This window comes from Gracilinanus agilis, chromosome 3, assembly GCF_016433145.1.
Source record: "Gracilinanus agilis isolate LMUSP501 chromosome 3, AgileGrace, whole genome shotgun sequence".
NCBI lineage: Eukaryota > Metazoa > Chordata > Mammalia > Didelphimorphia > Didelphidae > Gracilinanus > Gracilinanus agilis.
In genome coordinates, this window is record NC_058132.1 from 50,995,876 (window position 1) to 51,012,051 (window position 16,176).

At 43.6% G+C, this 16,176-nt stretch overlaps 1 protein-coding gene across 1 annotated transcript in view; it reads left to right on the plus strand.

Moving 5' to 3' along the window:
- The first annotated feature begins 2,115 nt into the window (after positions 1-2,115).
- DDI2 (DNA damage inducible 1 homolog 2) overlaps positions 2,116-16,176 on the plus strand; it is a 33,814-nt gene continuing 19,753 nt past the window's right edge. Inside the window, exons 1-2 of the mRNA XM_044667782.1 lie at positions 2,116-2,253; positions 8,959-9,088. Of these exons, the coding sequence (XP_044523717.1) occupies positions 2,116-2,253; positions 8,959-9,088 (268 nt within the window). The remainder of the gene's footprint in view (positions 2,254-8,958; positions 9,089-16,176) is intronic.

Below are 16,176 nucleotides of genomic sequence, written 5' to 3' on the forward strand. Positions count from 1 at the left end.
GGCACACAAGCCATCACCCACCAGAGTTTATTACTAGAAAGCCAGAGGGACTTGGGGCTGAGCTGCTCCCTCTCCATTGCATCTGAGGACATTTTTTCACTTTATCTGACCTTCTGCTGGGCAGTCCAGTGAGAGTGCTTCCTCCTTCCCCTGTGTGTGTATATGTGTGTGTGTATGGGGGGGGGGGGTCATGGCATTTGGTCTCTAAAAGGTTTGCCATCACTGTTCTAGAGTCTTTCTCTAGTAATTCAGGGATTCAGGCCATATTTGGGGAGAGGGGGCATTACCTTTGACCTTCCACTCACTTGCCTATCTTTTCCCTTCTGCCTTTCTTTGTTCCTCTTTACTTAACTCTGTCTCTCTTTTCCTTCTCTCTCCCTCAACTCTCATTTCCTTTCACTTTTCCTTAAACTTCCCTGTCCCTTCTCCTCTTCTTTCCCATCACACAGTTTAAAAGTTGAAAAGTTGAAAAGGACTCAGAAGCCTAGCTGTCCACTGGACTTCTTAAATTCAGCAGTTTCAAAATGTTCATTAACTTTTCCCCAAAGCCCTTCTCTTTTCCTAACTTCCTTATTACAATTTTTTTGAAACCCTTACCTTCCTTCTTGGACACTCCATGACTTGCCTAGCATCACGAAGCTAGGAAGTGTCTGAGGTCACATTTGAACTCAGGACTTTCTGTCTCTAGGCCTAACATTCTATCTATTGAGCCATCTACCTTCCCCCTTCCTTATTACTCTTGAGGGTGCCACCATTCTCCCAGCTGCTGAGGCTTGAAACTTAGAAGTCATCCAGGATTCTTGAGCCTCTCTTACTCCCAATATCCAAACTGTTGCCAAGACCTGCCCATTTCACTTCTGCCACTTCTCTTGTCCATTTCACCTCTGCCACATCTTTTGTCCATTTCACGAACACACTGCCTTCTCTCCTCTGACACTGCTCTACCCTAAGTGCTAAGCACTTTACAATTATTATCTCATTTTTTTTCACACCATATGCCTTGGACAGCATGGACCGGGTGGACCTTGAAGCCTGCTGTCTCTCTTAATGGTGGAGTCTCTCACCACCTCACACCCGGATTATTCTAATAGCACTAGAGGAGTGGGGGAGGGAGGGGGAGGTTTGCAAGTCCTCTGTCCAGACATTAAAGGGATTTTCCTCAATGAAAATTTCTTCCTGGCTTAGTAAATTTCAGTGGCTCCCTATTGCCTCTGGGAGAAAATATAAAAAATCGTTTGCTGTTCGAAGCCCTTTACAACCTATCGCTGACCCCTTCCAGTCTTCCTTACACCTCCCCCACATTCTCTGTGATCCACGGTGACTATAAGCCTCCTTGCCATTCCTAAACGACTTACTGTCTCCCAACTCTTGTCTCTTGGCTTTCTTCAGTCACAGATAAAATCCTGTCCCTCAGGAACCCTCCACAGGTTCTTCAGCTTTACCCTTTGTTGATTATTTCCAATTTAGCTTATTTGTACATAGTTGTTTGCATGTACTCCCCCATTGGACTGGGAGCATCTTAAGGGCAGGGGCTGGGTTTTTGTTCATTTTTTCATCTGTCTTTGAATCCTGGAGCCTGGCACATAGTATGCACTTAATGGTGGTCGAATGACGGCTTTGGCACCCCCTCCCCTTTTTTTCCTCTGTTCTCCTTTCCTAGCCTTCCCACCTCCTTTTTCTTCCCTTTCCCCTCTACGCCCCCTCCTTCCTTCTTCATTATCCTCCCCCTCCCCCTCCCCCTTCCACCCTTTTTCCTCCCTCCTCCCAGCCCTGGCCCCTCCTCTTCCCGCGGCTCCCGCCTGCCCAGGTGGCGCCGCGGACTCACGGGGCGGGGCGAGCGCCCTTTACGACGCTGTCGTGGCTGCAGTAGCGGCGGCGGCGGCAGTAGCGGCAGCGGCGGCTGGGGCCGGGCGTGCGGGTCGGTGCGGTGCTGTGCATTGCGGCCGGTGCGCTTGGTGGCCGCGGTAGGGACTCGGACTAGCAGAGGAGGGGACGCGCGGCGGCGGCGCTGCTACTGCTGGTTCCTGGCTGCGGCTTGGCTCGGCTCGCTCTGTTCAGGGCGAGTAGCCGGCTGCGGGAAAGCTGCGGGCTGCGGGCGGTGGCGCCCCGCGGGCCATGCTGCTCACGGTGTACTGTGTGCGGAGGGACCTCTCCGAGGTCACCTTCTCCCTGCAGGTCGACGCCGATTTCGAGCTGCACAACTTCCGCGCGCTCTGCGAGCTCGAGTCCGGCATCCCCGCGGCGGAGAGCCAGGTGAGCTGGGGAGGAGGTAGGGAGGAAGACGGAGAGGTCCCCTCCCCCACGCCGAAAGGATCCTGCCGCCCCCTTTTATAGAGGGGAAGACTGAGGCTCGCCCCGGAGAGACCCAGAACACTGGGAAACCGAGGCCCCAAAGAAGGGCCTCCACCTTTCCCCTATCACGGCCCGAGCCCCCAGTGTGTCCTGCTCATTCCCCTTTCCAAAGCGTCCTGAGTTTGGTATTCATCCCATCTCTCCCCATCTGTGCTTCACCCGCTTGCTGGGTTACCGCCTCTTGCTTCCCCCATTAGAAATGTCCATTTGGACCACAGCTCTTTTACTTTACAGAGGATGAAACTGAGGCTCAGAGAGGGGGTAGATATAACTTGACAGGAATTAAGTAGCAGGTAGATTCAATTCAAATTCGGTTCTTCTGATTCCTAATTAGGGGTTTTATTTTACGAAGTTGAAGCCTTCACCTGCTTTATCGAAAAGTGAGAAAGTTCCTGCCCCAACAGATGGGCGAATAGTGCAAAGTCTACTGGATGTAAAGACAAAAGGACCTGGGTTCAAACTTCTGCCTTGTTACTTATTACCTGTGCAACCTTGAGCAAGTCATTTATCTTCTCTGGGTCCCAGTTCTGTCTTCTGTAAAATGATGGAGTTGAATTAATTACAATTGTGCATCTAAATCTTTGATTGTAAGAGTGTAATGGATGGAGTAAGCCATTTCAATTTATATTCTCAGCCCAGACACTTTCCTGGTTTGTGACCATGGTCTAGTCACTTAAATCCTGTGAGCCTTCGTTTCCTGCCTCCCGGAGACAGTGGTCAGTGAGCTTGCACCAACTGTGTGCTAGGCAGCCCAAGGGAAATGAGAGCTCTATCACCTAGGGCTCGGGATTATTGGGAGATATTTTCATAAAGCTATAAATCTGCATGGGTCTCCCTGCATGTCTTTGTTGTCTTCGTATTATCTTTGTGTGTGTGTGTCTCCTTTTAAACATTTTTAGAGGCTTCAATGGTGTTTACACCTCTGGCCCTTCTAGTTACTACCAGTGTAGCTTTGGGCAAACCATTTAGACTCTGCACATCTTCATTTTTTCATTTGTCAAATAAAAGGGCTGCACTGTACAGGATGTTGGAGGCCTCTCTGAGCTCCAATTCTGTGTTCAGCATACCATTTGTGAGTATTTGTTTTTTATATCCTCCTTTAACCTTCCTAGAAGGTAGCTACTGGTAACATTTAAAATCCCTAAATCGACTTAGCGCTGGGATTGCCACTAGTCCATTATCTCACAACATTTAGCAACAGTAGCTCTATAGAAGGAAACCTTAACTTGGAAATCTGTAAACTTGAAAAAGACATTTAGTTAGCCAAAATGTTAATATAGTTATTTCCTTTTACAATCCTCTGTATTCTATTTTGCATATTTAAAAACATTCTGAGAAGGATCCATAGGATAGTCCACGACGTAAAAAGATTAATCTGGAGTCTTTTTCCATTAATACCCCAAAAGACCTGTACTGCCCTTGTTTAATTATTTTAATAGATTCACAGTGTTTCAGGTTAATTCATAAGTTCATTGGTTCGCTTAGGAAATTGTCCTTTAAATTCTTGCCTAATGAAGCCAAACTTTCTGTTCTTTCCTGGGTTATTACATTAAACAACTGTGTCAATATTTTGTTTGGAGTCCTTCCTCCTGTGTAGACTTTAGCACTTTGGCTTCAAGCAGTCTGACAAGGCAGGGTATTTTGAAGTACACCCTTTCCGGTAGATAACCTGATTTAACTTGAGCTGCCTGAATTCCAGATAAAGTGTATTATTTCTTCCCCAGAGTCTCTTTAAGATGCACTGGCCCCCAAAGCAACTCATTTTCTAAGGAGCTAATCCAGGAAATTCAAGAACTGCCCATACCAGTCCATTAGATTGTAGTAGGTAGGTTAGAAGGAGCAATATTAGATTCGTTTTGAACTTACTTTATCCGGGGGCAGATTGTCCAAGTGAGGCTGATTTATCCTCCTCTGGTTTTACTTTACTTGAGGTAGAATTACCTTCATCTGAAGGTTGTCAAAAGCTTTAAACAGGTTAAATAAAGGTTATTTGGGTTTGCTTGTTGAGAGAGATGAGAATGACACAAATGTCTGAAACAGTTTCAGGTTCTGTTTCCCCAGATAACTGAAATGGCTGTACCTGAGGGAAAGAAAGAATCTTTACTGAATGAGCAAACTGGAAGCTTCAAGACCACATTCTGTAGCCAGAGGAGAGAGAGAATACTTTTTGTTACATCCGATGACTTCCCAGGATTAGGCAACCTTCCACCAGTGCCTAGACTGATTCCAAATTCTATCTTTGTCCATTATTCCAACCTCTGTGGCTCTGTTGGTTTTTGGTGAACTAAGGTAGCCTATGAAAATGTGTAGTAAACCTCAGGTTATTGGAGCCTTGGGAGCCTGGACTTCCCGGCTAACTATAAACACCTCCTGTTTTTCAAGTTTGTTCTGCTGCCTGCCTTGTAACCTGATGACACAGTATCTATTTTAAGAGGGCGGGTGGTCCTCTTTCATTTGCATTACCCATCAATCAGGAACATTCTAGACACTGAGTCATTTCCTTTCAAATCCAATTAGTAAACAACAGTCTACTCAGGAGTATAGCTTCATCTGTTTCCTTTTGGATACTTCTTCTCCTGTCTTCTATCTCCTATTTTCTCCTGGGTTTCCTCACACCTTCCTCTCTCTACTTATTACCTTTTGCTTTTACTGCATGTTCAGCCTTCAGTGTCTTATTCATTTATTTTTTATTTTGTACATTTTAAACCCTTTCTTTCTGTCAGTAACAAATCTAAGACTGGTGAGGACTAGGCCAATCGGGGTTAAGTGACTTGCCACATGGCTAGAACATGTTTGAGGCCAAATTTAAACCACGGTCCTTCCAACTCCAGTCCTGGTGCTCCATCCACTTGCCATCTAGCTACCTCACCTATTCACTTATTGTGGACACCTCATTCCTAGATCTCCTTGTCTTCTGTGTAAACATTTAGCATTTTGTGATTTAACTCAGTTCTCATTATAGCAGTTCTGTGGCAGGAGAGTGCAAGACAAATTGAAAGGAGAAGCTACCTTCCACTGATGCATGTGATCCGTGTGGACTGGGCAGACTTTCTTGATCAATCAAGTGTGGGCCAGGAAGTCAGTCGTGGGTCCCGTTGGATTCTTTGACACTAATTTGCTTGGTGACTCCAAGCTATTTTCAGAACTTAAACTAGTTTTTACATCCCCCATATGTTAAGACATGTCTTAGTAGCCTGTCCCTGTAGATAGCATGAAGTTAATGTGTTCAGACTTTAAGGTCCTTAGGTGCCAGATAATGATAATTGCTCCCTATAATGCTAGATGACAGCCCTATAACAGCAAGTCCTTTAGGTTGTGAAAACAGTATTTCAAAGTAAGAGAAATGAGAAAAAACTGCAAGTGCCTCTTGAAGATTGTTTTGGTGTAGAGATGCTTATTAATTGTTAAAACTTCCTATTATATGATCAGAAGGGAATTTCTTTGGCCCTTCTTTTAGTAATTGATACAGTGTGAAAAATTACTCAAGACTTTACAGCTACTTTGTGGCCCAGAGAAGGCTTGTTAGTGGTACCTTAAAGCTGGCATACAATATAGGGGCTGATGTCAATTGGACAATCCACCCAGGGATGGAAAGATAGTTGCTATCTCTTTGTATAAAAGAGGCAGAGTTTGATTAGCTGGTCTAATTTCCAATGTTAATTACAGATTAGAACTTGTTCTCTTGGGGCCCTGCCTCCTCTGCAGTTGTGCCAGGCCCATGGATGAATAGTTCAGTTACAGAAACCACCTATTGTGTGCTCTTATCAGTAACAAAACTTGAGTTTGAGCAGCTATAGATTATTGTGGAATAATATAATATGGACCACTAGGATAGCTAGTATTGGTTTGTGGGATACCAACTTGGAACCATTGGGCCAAATATGAATCAGAAAATCCCCAAATGGATTTAATATCCTGGCACCTGGGCTGCTAAAGACCTGGTCTTCTGAATCTAAAGTGCTTCTTTAAGATGATGTTGGTAATCATTCAGTCTGCTGTCTTTAAGGGACAGGTTTATTCAATGTGGTTTGGAAGCTCAAACCCCAGACCCCACTGCTTAGCTTTCATGAATCCTTGATTGAAGAATCTAGTAAACGGTGTCTGCATTTCAGGCAGCTGCCTCTTGGACTTTATCACCCTTAGTAATCATTTTAGGGATGTTTATAAACTTAGTGTAAGTCATTTGAGGCATGTTTTGTCAGATTGAGACTGAGTGGCATCTCTGTAACATTGGGAGAAATAAGCTGGTGCTCGACAGTTATAGGCTTGAGTTTATTCTAGTCAAGACCACTATTGCCCTGGGTAATCAATTACTAATATAATTATCAGATCACTCTTTTAAAAAGTTTCCTGGCCGTGACATCCTTTACTCCGTGCTGAGCTAGCGGAGTTGAGAAGCTATGGGACCTGCCGTCCTCTATCACTGTTTCCATTTTGCAAGTTGAAGGTGAGAATTGGCAGCAAGTGAGGGAAAACTGAACCTGTAGAGTTTCTGTTCTTGTTTTACTGATCCCTCACCAACAATTGATTTGGGAGTGAATTTACTTAGAAGTGAGTATTTCTTAATAACAGGTTTAACACTTCCCCCCCCCCCCCAAATTAGAACAGCCATTTTCCCTGAGCCTGAATTCTAAGAATTTGTGAGAGAAATTCAGAAATGAATTTGTCAGTGAGTAAAATTTGGGTGTCTGTTTTGAGTCAGAGGGCCAGAAGTTTTGTATAAGGTAGGAAAGGCTGTTAACTGTATTCTTTCTTTACTTAATATACTTTTTTGTTTGTTTTTAAACCCTTACCCTTCTGTCTTAGTATCATTTCCTAGACAGAAGAGCGGCAAGGGCTAGGCAACCAATGTTAAGTGACTTAAAAGACTAGGGTCTTATAACTAGGAAGTATCTAAGGCCAGATTTGAACTAGGTCCTCCTGACTCCAGGCCTGGTGCTTTATTGTGCTCTACCTAGCCATCCCAATTTAACAGACTTTCCAAGGAAATGGCTAGAATTGGTTCCTTGAATCAGGAAAATAAAGACTGATATGACTCACAGCAGACATGCTTTCCTCTGACACCAATAAAACAAGGATCCTCTTGCCTGGATTGTTAGCCACTTGAGGGCAGGAAGCCTGTTCCGGTGGTGGCATTTTTTTCGAACCCTTCCCTTCTGTCTTAGACTGTTCAGAGACAGAAGAGCGTACGGTTAGGCTGTTGGGATTAGTGACTTGCCCAGGGTGGCCCAGCTAGGAGGTATCTTAGGCCACATTTGTATGTGTTGCCTCCCACAGAGTAGGCACTTGCTGATGAATGTGTTTGGGCAATGATGATGAAGTCCCAGATTTCTTCCCTTCTGAGAATGTCAGCCATGCCGACTCTTTGGGGATCTGAAATCTGAACAAATGTCTTCTGGGATCTGAGTTGAATTCACATCTTCTTCCAGAAGGAAAAGCGCCTAGCTCATTGTTTGCCATGGAAGGTAATAGGAAGTATTTTGTTTTTGAGTTAAATATCCGTCTTTCATTAAAGCGTATATGAAGCAGCAGGCACTGTGTAAGGTTTTGGTTTGGTTTGGCACCACCTCAGAGTCTTCCACTTCTGTAACCAGTTGTCTCCACTCTCATACACAAGGGCTTGGAATTCCCCTTTTCTGTGGATCTAGACTTGCTGGGCTAACCTCCTCCCTGGGACACAGAGAACTTCTGCTTTGCCGCCAAGTCCCTGAGGCCAGAGCTTCATTCTCAGGGGCTACACTGAAGCTGGTGGAGACCGTCCTTGGAGGGCTCCTTGGCAGTGAAATTATGCCTGCTCTTTGGAGGGGACAGGGTCGTGCTGGAGGCAGGTCATGACTTGAGATCGAATTCAGCTTTAGATAGTTACAAGCTTTGTGACCCTGAGCAAGCTCTGCCTCCGTTTATTATTTGTTATGATCTTCAGGAGGATCACAGTAGCACCTACCTCCCAGGTTTGTTAGGAGGGTCAAATGAGAGAATATTTGTAAAGTCCCTGGCACGTAGTAGGTACCTTATAAATATGAGTAGTTATTATTATTTTCAGCATATTGTTTCATCTTTTCTGTGCTCAGACCTTTGCTTCTTTCTTTCTTTCTCTTTCTTTCTTTCTTTCTTTCTTTCTTTCTTTCTTTCTTTCTTTCTTTCTTTCTTTCTTTCTTTCTTTCTTTCTTTCTTTCTTTCTTTCTTNTAGGATCAATATTAAGTATTGATTCCAGGTCAGAAGAGCGGTCAGGGCTAGACAGTGGGAATGAAGTGTCTTATCCAGGGTCACAGCCAGGACATTTGCTTTTGTATTTAAGGTCAAGGATCATTTTTTAAAAATATGTGAAACTTATTAGCATGCGTCTTTAATGGCTTCCTTAGGCCATAGTGGCTCCAGCTCATCATCTGATATGGAAGTGCTGCTGCTAGAACTTGGGTGGCTTGGCAGAGGGGATTTTGCCCAACCAGGGACAGCAGGCTACATTTGCTAAGGAAGTGCCTGCCATGTGTAGCCGCGCTCCCAAGAGAAACCCAGCCTCGTAGCCAGTTGGGAGAGCGTTGGAGGGAGCGTCTCGCCGAGTGGTCTAGGGTCTCCGCACTAACCTGAACCTTCTCCTTCCCTAGATCGTTTATGCCGAGCGGCCCCTCACGGACAACCACAGATCACTGGCGTCCTATGGCTTGAAAGATGGAGATGTTGTCATCCTGAGGCAGAAGGAGAATGCAGAACCTCGGCCTTCGGTTCAGTTCCCAAGTAGGTTGTCTTCCTGGGGGGCGCAGCCGGCCCTTCCCCCTCCTCACTCTTTCTTGTTTGTCCATCCCAGCCCCCAGCGGGTGACACGCCTGCGGCCCCTCCCTTCAGGGGGGCTTTGGGGTGACTGAGTGTGCAGAGCCGGCCCTCTGGCGCTGCAGGGTGCTATCACAGGACCGCTCCGGTGGGGAGATAATAGCGAGACATGACGGAGAACCTTCCCTGCGAGGCGCTGTGTGGGGGCTTTAGAGTTCCTGCGCTCAGAGGACTTGTGTTTGGGGATAACTGCAGAGAGGAATGCAGGCCCTTCCTTGGGAAAGCATGGTACGGGCTAGGGCGGCCTGCGGCACGGGCGAAAGAGAACCTGGTAAAAAGCTCTGAGAAAGGTGAGGAGGGAAGAGAGAACCTTGGGGAAGAGGACAGATAGACAGATCCGCAAGGCCCCAGAGACCACAGGGCAAGGCCTGGGGGTTGTCAGGGGCTGCCTGACTTCACAGAGAGCAGTGCTGTGGCCAGCCAGGGCAGGCCAGCAGGAACTAGCACGGACAGCCCTGGGGGCAAAAGGCAGGTAGGTGATCTTGGAGGGGAAGAGAGAGCAAAAAAAAAGACTGGGGGGTGGGGGGGGGCTGGGTGGCTCAGTGGATAGAGAGCCAGGTCTAGAGATAGGAGGTCCTGGGTTCAAATCTGTCCTCATACGCTCCTAGCTATGTGACTCTGGGCAAGTCCCAGATGTCTCAGCAGGAGGGCTGCTCCCCTCCCCCTCTCCCCACAGCACCTGAGGACAATGTTCACATGCCCCATCCCTCTGCCCAGCAGCCCAATTCCACCATGGGGGAAATGCAGGGACCGGGGAGGGGGGGGAGGTGTTGCCCTTTGGGCACATGATCTTGAAAAGGTTTATCTACACTGAGCTGCCCCAGCCCTTATTGCTCTTCTGCCATAGGAAGGTAAGGGCTTAAAAAGAAAAAAAAACAGATTGGGAAAGGCTTTTTGAAGAAGAGACTGATTAAGAAAGCCAGCAGGGAGGATGGAAAGGAGGGAATTCCAGGCCTGGAAGTCATCTAGCGAAATGCCCAGTCAAGAGATGGAGTTGCAGGGCACCAGCATAGAGCGAAGAATGGGGACTAGAAAGGTCAGGAGCCCGACGGGCAGGGAGGACCCCTGTGCAGTTCTATGGAGGGAGGAGGGATCATGGTGCAGCAGTCTAAACCAGCCTTTTGTTGTGCTTTTTACCCTTTACCTTCTGTCTTAGAATTGGTACTAAGTAGCAGTTCTAGGCCTGGCTCTCAGAGGCCACTGAGCCACCTAGCTACTCCACATAATTTTTTTAAAATTCCAAATTTTATAAAACCAAATAAAGCAAGTGTTTCCATATGCAAAGAAAAAGATTATACATGAATGAAATCACAAATCTCTTCTATCCTTAGTTCACTTTTCTTCCTATCTATGTAATAAATCCCATCCACAAGTGTCCTAGCCTCTCCCAACTCTCCCCACATCACTGAAGATTTAGCCCGGGAGAACAACATGTGCATATAAATTAAGTTTCATGTTTTCACCTTTTAGTTCAGTTTTTGGGGGTAACATTCATTCACAGCATTAATTCTGTAGCTGTGTAGAATGATCTCTTGGTGTTCTGTTCTTTTCACTGTTCATTATCTTGTGTGGTTCTTTCCAAGTTTTCTAAAAATTGACTTGGCTTATTGTTTCTTATGGTGCAGTAGTATTCCATACCAATCATATACCACAGTTTGTTTAGTCTTTCCCTGATGGAAGGGCATCCCTTCAGTTTTCAGTTCTTTGCCACCACAAAGAGAGCTGCTATAAATATTTTGGACCATATAGGTTCTTTTCCCTTTTAAAGTATATAAAAGTAAGTTTTATAAATCTCTTGCTGTAATTCCAAATTACTCTCCAAAATGGTTGGATCAGTTCACAACAGTTCACAATAGTGTATTAATGTCCCCATTTTTTCACATCCCCTCCAACCTTTGTCATTTTGCCCTTTTATCATTTTAGCCAGAATGATGGGTGTTTGGTGACAGCACAGAGTTGTTTTAGTTTACATTTCTCTAATCAGTAGTGATTTAGAGCATTTTTCAAATACCATTCATTACATATGGTATGGATATGGCTTTGATTTCTTCATCTGAAAAGTAACTCTTCATACCTTTTGCCCATTTCTCAGTTGGAGGATCTCTTATATTTGTAAATTTCACACAGAGTTCTCTATATATTTTAAATATGAGATCTATATCTAAGAGACTGTCTACAAAATTTTCCCCCCAATTTACTGTGTTCCTTCTAATTTTAACAGCATTTGTTTTATTTGTACAAAAATTTCAAAGTTTGATGTACCTAGATTATCCATTTTACATTTCATAATGCTCTCTCTTGTTGATTCATAAATTCCTCTGCTATTCATAAAACTGATAGGCAGTATGTTTCCTGTTCTTCTCATTTTACTTACGCTGTCTCCTTTTATATCTAGATCATATACCCATCTTATCTTAGTGGATGGTATAAGATATTAGTCTATACCTAGTTTCCCCCAAACTAGTCCAGTCGTCCCAGAAATTTTTAACAAATAGTGATTTCTTATCCCCAAAACTGAATCAGTGCTTTTGTCAAAAATTTTTGTCAAATACAAGATTGCTCTATTCTCTTACTGCTGTTTGTTGGTTCTGTTCCACTGATCTATCTTTTTCTTAACCAGTACCAGATAGTTTTGATAATGACTATTTTATATTACAGTTCAAAATCTGGTACTACCACATCTCCTTCCTTTCTGTTTTTTTTTCCCATTAATTATTTTGATATTCTTGTATCTTTTTGTTCTTCCAAATAAATTTTGTTATTATTTTTTCTAACTCAAATATTTTTTGGTAATTTAATTGGGATGGCATTGAATAAATAGATTAGGTAGGATTGTCATTTAATGTCCATCCATGAACAGTTAATATTTCTTTGATTATTTTTCAGTTATTTAGATTTTACTTTGTGTAAAAAGTATTTTATAATTATGTTTGTTTAGTTCCAAGTTTGTTTTGGCAGGTGTTTTATTCTATCTGTGGTTACGTTAAATGGAGTATCTCTTTCTATCTCTTGCAGGACTTTGTTAGTAATATATAAAAATACTGATGATTTATGTGGGTTTATTTTATATCCTGCTACTTAAAAATTATTGATAGGGGGCAGCTGGGTAGCTCAGTGGATTGAGAGCCAGGCCTTGAGATGGGAGGTCCTAGGTTCAAATCTGGCCTCAGACACTTCCCAGCTGGGTGACCCTGAACAAGTCACTTGACCCCCATTGCCTACCCTTACCACTCTTCTGCCTTGGAGCCAATACACAGAATTGACCCCAAGACGGAAGGTAAGGTCTAAAAAAAATTATTAATAGTTTCAGCTAACTTTTTGGTTGGATTTCTACAGTTTTTCACATATACATGTCACCTATAAACAGGTAGTTTTATTACCTTCTTCTTAGTTCATTCTGATTCCTTCACTTTGTTTATTCTTCTGTCATTGCGATTGCTAGCATTTCTAATACTATGTGAAATAATATTGGTGATAATTGAGCATCCTTTTTTCCCTCCTGATCTTATTGGGAAGGACTTCAGCTTCTCCCCATTACAATTAGTACTTGCTGCTGGTTTTAGGTGGCTGCTTCATTATCATTTTAAGAAAGAATTCATTTCTACATACTGTTCTTTCTAGTGTTTTTTTAATAGGAATGAGTGTTGTATTTTGTCAAAGGCTTTTTTTGCATCTGTTGATATAATCATAAGGTTTTTATTACTCTTGTTATTGACATAGTCAATTATGCTGATAGTTTTCCTTTTATTTAAACCATCCCTACATTCCTGGTATAAATCCTATTGATGGGGGGCAGCTAGATGGCTCAGTGGATTGAGAGCCAGGCCTAGAGATGAGAAGTCTTGGGTTCAAATTTGGCCTCAGACACTTCCTAGATATGTGACCCTGGACAAGTCATTATATTTGTGCCCTTAGATATTTATTAAGGACTTAGTGTGGGCCAGGCAAGTCTTTTCCTTCAAGGAACTCATATTCTAATGAGGGAGACAATATATAAAGATCTGTGTACATAGAAGATATTTACAGAGTAAATGAGAAGTCATTTGAGAGGGATGGCATTAGTGATTGGGAGTAGGAAAACCTATTGAGGACAGAGAGGCCTCCTCAGACAGTGGGATCTGAGCTGAATCTCAGAGGAGGCCAGGGGGGAGGTGAGTGTCCTTGTGGGGACAGCAAGGAGGCCATCCTCACTATTATCTCAAAGAGATCATGGGCTGAGTGGGAGGAGTAAAGTGTAAGAACACTGGAGAGGTAGAAAGAGACTGAGCTGCAGCAGACTTGGGAGGCCAAGCAGGGTTTTATATTTGATTCTTTCTAAAAGCACTTGGGCATTATCTCATTTGATCTCAGTCAGAAAGCCCTAGGCCTGCCTCTCTGGGTAGAGGTCATGGCTCACGAGACCAATAAGTAGAGAAGTTTGGCTGGAACCCTTTCCATTATCTCACTTGAGATGATCATAAGACAGTTTCTCATCATTTGGTACTGACAGTGCCCAGCATCAAGATGGGTCTCATCTCTCTCAGAAACTCTATCCCCTAACCCCCAGTTAAATTGGAGTTTACAGACTTCCATAGATTTCGGGGGACCTTTAAACTTGAATGGGGAGAAAATTAGATCTTTCTTTTTATTAATCTCTTACTGAAATTTAGCATATCTCCTTCAGTTATTTTATTTTATTATTTTTATTTATTGGGAATATTTTTCCATGGTTACATAATTCATGATCTTTCCCACCCCTCTTCCCTGCCCCCTTCCAGAGCTGATAAGCAATTCTACTTTTTATTTTTTAAATTTATTTTTATTTTTTGGTGGCTTGGACTCTTTAATTAATTATTTTAGACCGTTTTTCCATGGTTACATGATTCATGTTCTTTCCCTACCCTCCCTCCGTAGCCAATGAGCAATTCCACTGGGTTTTACATGTGTCATTGATCTAGAGCTATTTCTATACTATTGATATTTACATTAGGGTGATCCACTGAGAGTTGACATCCCCCATTATATCCCCATCTACCCATGTGATCAAGCACTTTTTTTTCTTCTGTGTTTCTCCTCATAAGTCCCTCAGAATTGTCCTGGGTCATTGCATTGCTGCTAGTAGAGAAGTCCATTACATTCAATTTTACCACAGTGTATCTGTCTCTGTGTATAAGGTTCTCCTGGTTCTGCTCCTTTCACTCTGCATCAATTCCTGGAGGTTGTTCCAGTTCACACCTTCAGTTATTTTAAAACATTATTCTGAGGATGGGGTCCCTGGTCTCCCCAAAGGCGGCTAAAGGGGTTGTGCTTGAGGTTGCTAGACTAATTTAAGCTTTCTTAACCTCTCAGTCACCCAGTCTCCCAAATCAGATTGTAATAATGGGGGGAAGGAGGGTGCGGCTGGGTAGCTCAGTGGATTGAGAACCAGGCCTTGAGATGGGAGGTCCTAGGTTCAAATCTGGCCTCAGACATTTCCTAGCTGTGTGACCTTGGGCAAGTCACTTAACCCGCCATTGCCTAGCCCTTACCACTCTTCTGCCTTGGAGCCAATACACAGTATCGACCCCAAGACGGAAGGTAAGGGTTTTTAAAAAAAAAATGGGTGAGTGCTTGTCTGAGAGCAGGAGTGAGCACTTACCTAATTCTTTGGGTTTTTTCTTAACTGAGCACACAGTTTGAGGTCCCTCTTGAAAGAGCAGGGGTGTCGAAGAAGCTGATAGTTTGGAGAAGTCTGTGAATATGCTTGAAGCATCCAGACCTGATAGTTTTATAAAATTTTCATTTGACTATTGTTCTTTCACTTCCAGCCAAGATTCTCTTCATCACATGACATTTTTACAAAGAGGCCCACATATTGCCTTATGGCATAGTGACCCTTTTTTGTAACTTGCCTTGATACAAAAGAGTCATTGCAGAGGCCAGGAGGGTACGGCATGCTGGAGGGAAACCGCTGACTGACTTTGTTGGATGTTCTGTAAGCAAATAAAGATGGAGTGCAACTTAATTTTAATTAGCCCATTTTTGTGGTAGCATCCAATCACTAGTGGGTTGCCGAGGACTTCGAAACATTCTTGCAGGTTGATAAGTACTTTTCAGTGGTATGGTCTTCTGGAGTCCAGCCAGTGTCCAGAAACCTCTGGTGTTTCCCAAGATTGTGACTTCATATAAGTTTGACATACAACCAGATTAACAAGATAAACCTGGGTTTTTTCTTCTTTTCCTGAGAATTGCCCTGCTTTGAATGTACCTCAGAAATCGGGTGTGACTATAGTGAAAAGAAAACTTGGGGCAGCTGGGTAGCTCAGTGGAGTGAGAGTCAGGCCTAGAGACAGGAGGTCCTAGGTTCAAACCCGGCCTCAGCCACTTCCCAGCTGTGTGACCCTGGGCAAGTCACTTGACCCCCATTGCCCACCCTTACCAATCTTCCACCTATGAGACAATACACCGAAGTACAAGGGTTTAAAAAAAAAAAAAGAAAAGAAAAAAAAAAGAAAACTCATCCTGAGTTAGCAGGCCCTCAGATGTTTTCCCAGTTAGAGCAGATAGGCGAGATAGGAAACCTATCTCACACAGAGTCCTTGCCTCTTCACCCTACTTTTGCTCAGTTCACTCTCATTGGACCCAGGAGGTAACCTGACTAATGGGTGTGCTCACATGAGTTCTCAGCAGGACAGGAGGTTAACCCTTTCTCTGTCAGATCTGAAAGACTCTTGAAAGATTCTTGGAGCCCTGTGTTCAAGACTGTTTTTAGGTGGAACCCAAGAACAAGTCACAACATCTCTGAGCTTTGAATTCCTAAGCTATAAAATTCATTAAATACCTACAGCATGTGAGAACATACATATAAATGAGAAAAACAACATAGTACCTACCCTCAAAGGTCTTATAATGGGTGGGTGTGTGGGGGGAGAAGGTATGATGTGTTCACAACTAAATATAATATAGTGTTAAATGTGTTGGGTCAGAGGAGAGCTAGGCAAAGTGCCCCAAGACGTTTGTGTTGAGAAAAGTCAAGG